The following is an 11,447-nucleotide window of genomic DNA, read 5'->3' on the forward strand; positions in this document are numbered from 1 at the left end:
TTACACATTTTTTATTAATTCTCAAAACATGTGTTTACAAATGCAGACACCAGATTGGAAATTAAGAAGCCTATTACCATTTTAAAATAAATTACCTAAAAAGGCCCAGCACTAAAGAAAACCACCTTTTCTGAAACTAATAAGTTGAGAAAATTTATTTACTAAAGTTGAAATTGTTTACAGAAATCTAAATACTCACAGGCTTTAAGTGGATGACAGAACTATTAGACATCACTGTGTGGTCCCCTTCCATCATGTCTAGCTCACTCTTGTCATCTGAGGCATCTGGAAGACTGTTAACACTACTGCTTTGGCTACTGGCACTGATGGACATACTGGGAATAGACTGATTACTTCCAACACTATTCACTGTTCCTGTCCGACCAACACCATGATCTTGTTCCTAAGGAAAAAAGAGCATTAGGATCAAATATTTATATCTTTTTCTTTGTTCTTGACTGTAAGCACTTACCAAACTGCTTGGCATGCCATCTTTATAAAGTTAGTTACAGGTCTTGTATAAAAAATTGTACTAGCCAACCCTGTGATGTTTTCCCAATATTAGTTGACAGAAAAACAAACAAAAATAGGCAGTAAAAACAAAATTTACCCAATTGTGTAAACAAGTCAATCAGCTTTGGGTTGTTTATGAATTATAGCATTTTGGGGGCTATATTTTTAAAACCATTTCTATCATACACCTCACAGGGCACAACTGCAGAGATTCTGCTTATTTCTCATTTTCATGGTTAATACAAGATGTTTTTTTAAATGCTATAAATACCTTCTAATTGTTATTCTTTATAGAAGCCTTAACTAGATTATTCTTCTTCCAAGTATAGTTCCTAAACTATGTTTTCTTTCATCATATAATTTAACATTAATTTTTTTACCTATTACTGTGTAAACTAAAAATTACATATAGATTCAAATGTATGAATGCTTTCCTTAAGTAGTAGGAAGCCATGGTAGGGGTTACACATTGGGCTGCTAACTGCAATATCAGCAGTTGAAAACCACTTCTCAGGAGGAAAACAGAACTTTCTACTCCTGTAAAGAGTTGTAGTCTCAGAAAGTCATGAGGGCAGTTCTATACTGTCTTAGAGGGTCACTGTGAGTAGGCCTTCAACTCAATGGCAGTGAGTTTGGTTTCATTCAACTTTAACAAATAAAGAACAACAGAAGAAATAAAAGCCAAAAAAAGGCAAGACATATAGAAGAAACTAGATAAATACAATCGAACAGGTTTCTTTAACAAAATACTTGTCAGAGCTTTTACTATGCATTACATAAAAGAGTTGGGTTTAGAGACTGCATTCTAACATGATCAGAGACCTTTTTCTCCACCTGGGATCTTATAAAACCACTGTAAGAAAATATAATTTGGGAGTCACTAGTAACAAAAGTATATTCTTGGCATGACAGATTGCATAAGATATCAACAAAAAGAGCTCAATATTTGAGTCATTTCCAAATTATTACCTCTTCTTCTTCCTGTGCTTCTACTGCTGGTCCATTATGTGCCTCCTGGAAAAGGAGTTTCTTCATCTTTCTATACTGCAGATTGTCCAACTCTCTTACTGCATCCTTTGTCCTTTGAATGAGATCTATTAACACTGTTTCGGGGCGCTCCCGAAGAACAAACATGTGCTGGGTTAAGGGTAGAAAGTAAGTGAAGTTTAAGCCTTTTTTTATTTCCCAATTAGTCAAACTATTCTTTAATCTTAGGCATTACAGCTATTGTCGTAGATAATCATGATGATACTGTTAGCTGTCACTGAACTGGCCTTGACTAATGGCGGTCATATGTACATAAAACAAAACATTACTAAGTGCTGCACCACCCTATATTGAATGTGCTTCAGACCATTGTGACCCATAGGGTTTTGACAGGCTGCTTTTCAGAAGTCGGTCACCAGTTCTTAGCCTGGAGGCTTCACTAAAACCTGTTCCATCTCCACTGACAAGTGGAGGCTATGAATAAAATGTATTGACCAGGAATGAACTCGAGTCTCTACAGTGAAAGTGAGAATTCTACCACTGAGATACAATGACCCCATAATAACCAGAAAGATAATTAATATAATCTAAAGCTACTGTTTTACAGACTTCTTATATTTTTCAAAATTGTCACTTATGTACATACACCTTGTGTTTAAAGAACCATCCTTCCCTGTACATTTTATTAAAAATTTGAGGTTCTTTCTCAAGTAAGGAGCCCTGGTTAACACTGTGCTTATGAGTTGGGCTGCGATTCGCAAGGTCTGTAGTTCAAAACAACCAGTCACTCTACAGTAGAAAGAAAGGGCTTTCCACTCCTGTAAACAGTTACAGTCTTGGAAACTCATTGGGGCAGTTCTACCCTGTCCTATCAGAGTCACGTGAGTCAGCACTGACTTAATGGCAATGCGTTTATTTATTTATTTTTCTCGTTTATGGTCAGTCCTAAGGCCCACTGGCTGATGCTGGAGCCTGCAGGAAATGCAGCCAGGACTGGAGGGAGCCCAGCAAGGGTGGAGGGCACACAGGAGGGCTGGCTTTCCCCTTATCATATACAGCTTTTGTTTAGTGAACTCATTTAAGAAAAATAATTTCCCCCCCTTGTTGGCCAGATCCCAATGCATCCTGGACACATAGCTGGAAGTTCTGCGAAACCCTCTTCAAATAAATTTTGTGTGTGTGTGTGGAGGGGGGGGGGGGGGGTTTTTTTTTTTTTTTTTTAAGGTAGGAGACTCAAGAACCAGAGTTTTGCACCTCCACAAAAGAACAGAAGCCTGGTAATCAAGCAGCCATCAAGCTCAGAAGCAACAAAGCCCACATGGAAGAAGCACACCAGCCTATGCAACCACGAGGTGTCGAAGGGATCAGGTATAAGGCATCATCAGAACAAAAAATCTTACCATAGTGAATGATGGGGGGAGTGCGGAGTGGAGATCCAAAGCCCATTAGTAGGCCACTGGAGATCCCCTTGCAGAGGGGTCTCGGGGAGGAGATGAGCCAGTCAGGGTGCGATGTAACAATGATGAGAAATACAACTTTCCTCTAGTTCCTAAAGGTTTCCTCCCCGCTCCCACTACCATGACTCGAATTCTATCTTGCAAGACTGGCTAGACCAGAGGAGGTACACTGGTACAGATAGGAACTGAAAATCCAGGGAATCCAGGGCGGATGAGCCCTATAGGACCAGTGGTGTGAGTGGCAAAACAGGGAGGGTAAAGGGGGAATGGGTAGGAAAGAGGGAACCGATTACATGGAACTGTGTGTGACCTCCTCCCTGGGGGACAGACAACCGAAAAGTGGATGAAGGGAGACGTCAGACAGGGCAAGATATGACAAAATACCCATTTATAAACTATCAAGGGATCATGCGGGAGGGGGGAGCGGGGAGGGAGGAGGAAAATGAGGACCTAATGTCGGGGGTTTAAATGGAGAGAAAATGTTTTGAGAAACGATGTACAAATGCGCTTTACACAATTGATGTGTGTATGGATTGGGATAACAGTTGTATGAGCCCCTAATAAAATGTTAAAAAAGAACAGAAAAAAAAAAAAGAACAGAAGCCCATACCAATAAAACCCTGCTATCTTTAGAGGGAGAAATCACCACAATAAACTCCCCAAAAAGCCTATTCTGTGGTGTCCTGAAAGTACACCTGAAGAACTGCCCAACCCCCAGTGCTCTGAACCCCAGTGGACAGAGGACAGAAGACAGGAAAAGGTGAGCTAACACAAGGTCTCCACATCCATCCTAATTAATGGCAAGGACACCAGCATTTCTCACCCAACATTCTCGGTGGGGACAGTGACTGAACTCTGAGGTGAGAAAATTCCCGTTTCTACACCCTAAGGTTGAGAGGGTCACAGGATTCTAAACACATAGAAGAGACTCAAACCAGCTAGAGACGGACTCTCAATGCATGGCTAGAACTCTTGGGACTGGACTATGGTTAACGCTTCCCTGGAATATTAGGGGTATGAGCCAGCCTGGGCAGTTTAGAGTTCAGTAAGCTGGGGGGCAGGCGCGGGCAGGGAGATTTAGCCAAGGAGAGTTTGAACCTCATCTTTTTGTAGACCCAGGGTTCAAAGAAGTTATTACATGCCTGTCTGTTGGCTCCTGCCCAGAGGAGAGTAATTTAAAAGGACCTCTGATATACAAAGTCAGTGAGTGGGCAGTATCTTGGATAGTCTCGTTTCTGTCCCTCAGCACTCATTGCATTTGATCATTGGCTTGCACTCCCTGAAAACTCAGAAGCCAACTCCTAAACCAGGAACTTGACATGGGCAATATTTAATTTTTTTCTGTCCTTGGCCCCTACTCATAGGCTGATACCAAATGACCTAGCCACTCTCGATTCTTCAGGATCTATCACAGATGTGTGGGAATCCTGGAGAGAAATGGAAATACAACACCACATCTCAGAGGCCGCATTAATTGCTATGCGCATGTGGAGAAACACGAGAAAACAGCTCAACTGAGCGGAATACATGAAGAAGTGGACACAGGACTGGCTCTGGAGGAGCAGAAAGCTTTAGAGCAGTGGTTCTCAACCTTCCCTATGCCGTGACCCTTTCATAAAGTTCCCCATGTTGTGGGGATCCCCTCAACTATAAAATTATTTTAAAAAAAATTTTCCCCATAAAATTATTTTCATTGCTACTTCATAACTTTAATTTTGCTGCTGTTAAGAATCGGACAACATATGTGAAAGGGTCATTTGACCTCCAAAGGGGTTGTGACACATAAGTTGAGAATCGCTGCTTTAGATCTCCCTATGAGAAAATTTAGGGGACTGATCTTTAACTGTTTTAAATGAATGGAGGAAAAATCGACAGAAACACAGAAACAAACAAACAAACCCAGAAGACAGGACTCAGAAAAGCACTACAAGACCAATCTGACAAAATAAATGAAAAAATTAGGAATAATTCAACAACTTGAAATAGAAATTTAAAAGGCAAACACTAAGATATTAGATCTGGATAGCATTTTCAAAGAACAAAACAATAGAAACAATGGATATGAGAATCTGTAATCTCTAAAGACAAATTTCTCAAGACCAAAATACAAGCAGCAAAAATGTAATACCGAAACAAAACTGAAGTAAATCTAAAACTTCTATATGATCAAAAGAAATAACTTACATTTGCTAAACATTGCACAACAGAAAGAAAACTTAACTACAGAAAACAGTTGAAAAAACAATATTAAAAGAGAATTTCCCTAATGACAGAACGAAAACAATTAAGAAGCCCAGAAAGCCACAAAAGAATTGATTCCAAAAGAAAATCACCACAACAACTCCTAGTCAATTTCTTTACAGTCACCGTTAGAGGTGAACCAATCAGAATACGCTCAGATTTTCCTATGGAAACCAGGCAGGCAAGGCGGTAATAAACTAATACATTCAAAATCGTGAAAGACAAAAAAGAGGATGAGGAAGAGAAGAAGAAGAAAAACCACCCAACTAAGAATCCTTTACACAGTAAAATTACTCTTCAAATCCCAACCAAACAAAACAACAAAACCCAGACTTGCTGATATGGCTGAGACTGGATTAATCTCAGAGACTATTGTCCTGCGATACTCTTCAAACCCTGAACCAAAATAACCCCTGAGGTCATCTACCATGTTTTCCCGAAAATAAGACCTACTTAAACAGTTTTGCCTCTCGCTGAAATATAAGGCATCCCCCCCAAAATAAAGGTTTGGATTGTTATAATGATGTTCCAGAAAATGATAACATGACTGTCATTGAATAAATGAGTAAATGTACCATAGATTGTTGAACATGGAAATAATGGTAGTAACAAGAAATTCTTGATACTGTAGGATTCACAGTTTGTCTGGCTATGCTGGTTTGTGATGACAGCTACTACTGTACCATATACAGGTAATAAATTTCCTTTTTGTTGTTGTTCCACAATAAGTGTGTACTGTATTCTTCTTCATGGAAAAATGAGACATCCCCTGAAAATAAAACCTAGCATATCTTTGGGAGCAAAAATTAATATAAGACACTGTCTTATTTTCGGGGAAACAGGGTAGTAGTTGCTAAATAACAAACTGGCTCAACAACAACAGAGCATCACCTGTAAGTGCTGTGCCCCTTAAAAACAGAACAAAACAAAACAAAAAAACCTCACACCTACATGAGACTTAATAGTTAACAATTACTTTAAAACAAGAAAAAAGTAAGCGATTCGGGAAAACTAGATTAAGAGACACAGAGCAACCGGAACAGAATAGAAATATTCACTCTTTGGGAAGAATGAAAACCACTATCAACTTGTATAGAAATTTATGAATGGGCAACCTAAACTGTTGTGTAAACCTTCACACCCAAAACACAATAACGTGTTATTAAAAAGCAAAAATTAAACTTAGCAATCAATCCAACTGAAAATTGAACTTACATGATTCAAAATAACATTCCCCTTGCTGAGCTAAAAATTCATAAGGTTGCTTTGAGATAGAAGTTACTTGAGTGAAAGAGGTTAAATTTAAAAAGCTAAATTTCAAAAAGCGGGAACGAAAACATGTCTGTTTTGAACAATTTCTTTTGCAATCTCTGTTTTCACGAACTAATAGAGCATATCCAATCTTTGGTTAAGAATAAGAAAATAGAACACTTTCTTTAGACTATAGAATATTTAAAATTTAATTTTTTTGAAAATACAGAATACAATTAAAACTGACCTTTAAAAGTTCCTCTGATGTAGGGCGATCTTGAGGGATTTTCTGGAGACAAGAATCTACAAAGTTTCGAAAATAATCAGACCTATTGTAAAGGAAAGTATCAAGTGAACATATTGCTATTTCCTTTGAAACGCATCCACAAATCAAGGCTTGTGCATATTGGTAAGAGGGAAAATGGAAACAAAGACTATGATATATTTTATAGTTCATACAAGTCAAAGAATGAAAACTGAAAACGAATGTAACCAATGATTCATCATTTTCCAGAAACTTGCACAGATAATGTGAAAACCTTGCTGCCACATATTAATGATCACAACCCTTTATGTACTGAGAAAAAATTAAGGAAGTCTAGCTACACTTTACAAACTGCATTCAAAGAAAGGTAACATTCTTCTCAATTGCTAGCCCCTTCTCTAAGCCATCTCTCCTTCGTGTGACCCTTGAATGATCAATACAGCATGTTTCAGAACAGTGCTCCAGAAAGAGATTTTTTTTTCCCCACATCTGAGTATTTGATGCCCAGAGCAACTGGGTAAGCCTTCCGTTAAATTTAAAATCAAAGTATTTTTTAAAACACAGTTAAACATCTTTAACATATTATGGTATTGACTGGAGTTCAGTAAATCAATAAAAAAAAATCAATATTTGAACAAAATAATAATTTATAAATTATCAAGGGTTCATGAGGGAGGGGGAAGTAGGGAGGGAGGGGGGAAAAGACAAGCTGATACCAAGGGCTCAAGTAGAAAGCAAATGTTTTGAGAATGATGAGGGAAATAAATGTACAAATGTGCTTGACACAATGGATGTATATGTGTGGAGCTGTATGAGCCCCCAATAAAATGATTTTTTAAAAAAATAAAAATTTGTTGCCAATATTCAAATAAATGTAAGTTCCTTGTATATCCAACAGAATAAAGGCAATTTTGAGTAAATTTATTACTTATATATTCCTAAAACTAAAGTAACTCTGGTCCAAAAGATTCATTTTATAAATCTCTGCATAAGTAGCTTAGACCTGTATAAAATCTTTAAAAAATAAAGCATCTGATTCATGTAGCTACTTGCAAATTTAAAAATATTTAAGTATGTTGAAACATAAAAATACTAGGTATATCTCAGGAATTAATTTACTTCTTCAGGTTTCTAACAATACTAAAAATCCTAGTATTGTAAAACTATGACGTTTTTGATGGAATTGATTATATCAAATCAAGAAAGCACTAGGAGAAGAAACCTTTGAGCATAATAACAAATATCATTATTACAATTAAAATGACTCCAAAGTTTTTATTTACCTAGTCATTTAATAAAATTGTATAATTTTACCTATTACCACGTGTATTAGTAATGATTTCTCAAATGAAATACAAGCTGTGGCAAGTTATACATTTTAGTTATAAAATACTAATGCTTAAATCATAGTGCTTATTATGTATTAGGGTAATATATCTTCCTAAAGTTAAAGAAATAATTAAAATATACATTTTTTGGGGGGGGTGTTAAAAAGCTGTATTTCTCCCCAGAAGAATTTACTTTAGAGGACGGCAATGAAGCTGCACCTAGGGGGAGAGAGACACGTCTTATCAGAGCACATGGGAGCAAAAGAATGGGGAGGAAGAGAGAGTGGAGCACATCCTGGCCCACCAGGTCTGGGGGATGATATTCCCCCTCCAACAGCCAATGCAGAGTGGACCATATGACTGATCCCAATGTGAGACACGACATCCCTGGCTGACCATGGCCCTATGGGGGACAACACTGGAGACTCAGTGTCGGGATTGGCCTGGTTTGACCCCATGACACCAAGGCAAAACACTAAAGGCTTGCGGCAGAGCATGGCACCCTATGGGACTTGATTGGAGGACACGCCTAGAGGCAAACAAAGTCAGACCTTGATCTATTTACAGGTTTTTCTTTCCTTTAAAAAATTTTCTTTCTTTCTTTCTTTTTTCTTTTCTGGGTCATTGTTTTCTTTTTTGTTGTCTTCGTGTTCTCTTTTGTCCCTTTGTCTTGCTATGCTTTGTTTTTAGGTGCAGATTATTAACTCTGCAGATCTATCTGATAAGAGAGGCTGGATGATCACTCTAGAGGAGAAAACAAAGGGACCGATGGTTCCGGGGAGACATGGGAGAGGGGGAGGCGGGGGAAAGGAGGTGGTGTTGACCAATCCAGGGACAGGGAAACAACAAGTGATCCAAAATTAGTAGCAAGGAAGGTGTGAGAGACCTGGTAGGGATTCAGCAAGGGCAATGTAACCGAGAGAAATTACTGAACCCAAATGAAGGCTGAGCATGATAGTGGGACAAAAGGAAAATATAAGGAAATAGATGAAAGAACTAGGAGGCAAAGGGCATTTATAAAGGTCTGAATACAGGCATGTACATATGTAAATATATTTATATAGGATGATGGGGAAATAGATATACATGCATATATGTATATATTTATAGGCTTAGTATTAAGGCAACCGATGGGACATTGGACCTCCACTCAAATAGTTACTCAATGCAAGAACACTTTGTTCTATTAAATTGGCATTCCATGATGCACACCTTCCTTACTCGATCGCTGAAGACAAATGTGTGCATAAGCAAATGTGGTGAATAAAGGTGATGGTGCACAGCTATCAAAAGATATAGCGTCTAATGTCTTAAAACCTTACAGGTAGACAAGCGGCCACCTAGCTCAGAAGCAACAAAGCCCACATGGAAGAACCACACCAGCCAGAGACACCACGAGGTGTAGAAGGGACCAGGTGTCAGGCGTCAAAGAACAAAAAAAAATCATATCAGCGGGTGTCCACCTTCCCGATATGATCACTAAAGACAAATGTGTGCATAAGCAAATATGGTGAAGAAAGCTGATGGTGCCCCGCAATCAAAAGAAAGAGCGTCTGGGCTCTTAAAGGCTTGGAGATAAACAAGCAGCCACTAGTTGAGAAGCAACAAAGCCCACATGGAAGAAGCACACCAGCCTGTGTGACCACAGGTGTTGAAGGGATCAACTATCAGGCATCAAAGAACAAAAAATGATATTGTGAATGAGGGTGAGTACAGAGTGGAGACCCAAAGCCCATCTGTAGGCAACTAGACACCCCTTTACAGAAGGGTCGCAGGGAAGAGATGAGCTGGTCAGGGTTCATGGTAGCAACAATGAAACATACAGCTTTCCTCTAGTTCCTAAATGCTTCCCCACCACCACCACTATCATGATCCCAATTCTACCTTACAAATCTAGCTAGACCAGAGGATGTACACTGATAAAGATAGGAACTGGAAACACAGGGAATCCAGGGTGGATAATCCCTTTAGGACCAGTGGTGAGAGTGGTGATATGGGGAGGGTGGAGAGAAGGTGGGGTAGAAAGTGGGAACAGATTACAAGGATCTACACATAACCTCCTCTGTGGGGGATGGACAACAGAAAAGTTGGTGAAGGGTCGGACAGTGTAAGAGATGACAAAATAATAATAATTTTAAAATTATCAAGGGTTCATGAGGGAGGGGGGAGCAAAGGAAGGAGGGTAAAAATGAGGAGCTGATATCAAGGGCTCAAGTAGAAAGCAAATGTTTTGAGAATGATGATGGCAACAAATGTACAAATGTGCCTGATATAATGGATAATGTATGTATGTATGTATGGATTGTGATAAGAGTTGTACGAGCCCTTGATAAAATGATTTCTAAGTCAAGTAACATACAATGGTTGTAAAAAAGTATTGCTACTAGAGTTCTAGTTCATATATGCATAGGTTTATTCCAAACAAAACATGTTTAAACATGTCTCTGCAATCAGTGGATGGCTGTCGTCACTTGTCTTGGTCTCAGTAAGGTGTGTTTAAAAAGGTTCAATCAAAAACTGGTTTCCCAGAAGATGTGAGAGGCCATTCACATTTATCAGCACAGTAGATTATGGTGACTGTTCTTTGGTGCTACAAAGGAGTAATTTTGGTAGATTTTCTTATAGGACACAGAATTATCATGAGGGCTTGTGTTGAAGAAGTTTTAAGAACAATGAAAACCACACTAGTGAGGAAAAGGCAGGGAAATTACAGTAAGGACTTTCCCACCACAACAATGCACTTGCTCCTTCCTTGAGGGTAGTTAGGGCTGTACTGCGAATTTCATTGGGAAATCATGCCCAATGCACTCTACCATCCTGATCCTGGCCCTTCAGATTTCTTTTTGTTCCCCAAACTCAAAAGAACATTGAAAATAGACATGACTTGTCCTGATAGGTTTGACATGCTGGAATAAAAAGCTTCTTAGGGAAAGGGTTATGGAGATGGAAAAACCGCCTTCAGGAAATGTTCAGACCAATGTAAAAGATAGGCCTCTCTCTCTCTACACATACACACACAGGCGTGCACACACACGTATACATGCGTGTATGTGTATGTACATACATAGATATGGGTTTATATGTGTACATACTATTAAACATATATATGATATAGAATAACCTGATACAAGAAAGGGTAAAATAAGCTTATTTTAATAATCTCTTCAGGCACACATTTACTTAAGCAAATAAATTCATTTTGTAATAGAGCATGAACAAGCATTTCATTTATATAAAGTTGAGTAAGTTCTCTCTTATGATACTCACCATTCATTAGACTGTAGTGTAGGGGATTCATTCTGGGCTATGTGATATAAGGCACTCATTGCATTCATATTAAATAAAGGAGGTTTCCTTTCCGCTGCAAAAACAAGCAAGCACTGTAGTTAGAATACATGCCTAGGG

At 38.6% G+C, this 11,447-nt stretch overlaps 1 protein-coding gene across 1 annotated transcript in view; it reads right to left on the reverse strand.

Annotated features, from left to right (window-relative positions):
- TAOK1 (TAO kinase 1) overlaps positions 1-11,447 on the reverse strand; it is a 122,408-nt gene that overhangs the window by 32,825 nt on the left and 78,136 nt on the right. The window contains exons 9-12 of the mRNA XM_004706907.2: positions 11,310-11,403; positions 6,697-6,778; positions 1,483-1,650; positions 200-403 (exon numbers count right to left, since the gene is read on the reverse strand). Coding sequence (XP_004706964.1) covers positions 200-403; positions 1,483-1,650; positions 6,697-6,778; positions 11,310-11,403 — 548 coding nt within the window. The remainder of the gene's footprint in view (positions 1-199; positions 404-1,482; positions 1,651-6,696; positions 6,779-11,309; positions 11,404-11,447) is intronic.

The sequence above is a fragment of the Echinops telfairi genome, unplaced genomic scaffold, assembly GCF_000313985.2.
Source record: "Echinops telfairi isolate 266 unplaced genomic scaffold, ASM31398v2 ScPeMD7_7458;HRSCAF=8496, whole genome shotgun sequence".
NCBI lineage: Eukaryota > Metazoa > Chordata > Mammalia > Afrosoricida > Tenrecidae > Echinops > Echinops telfairi.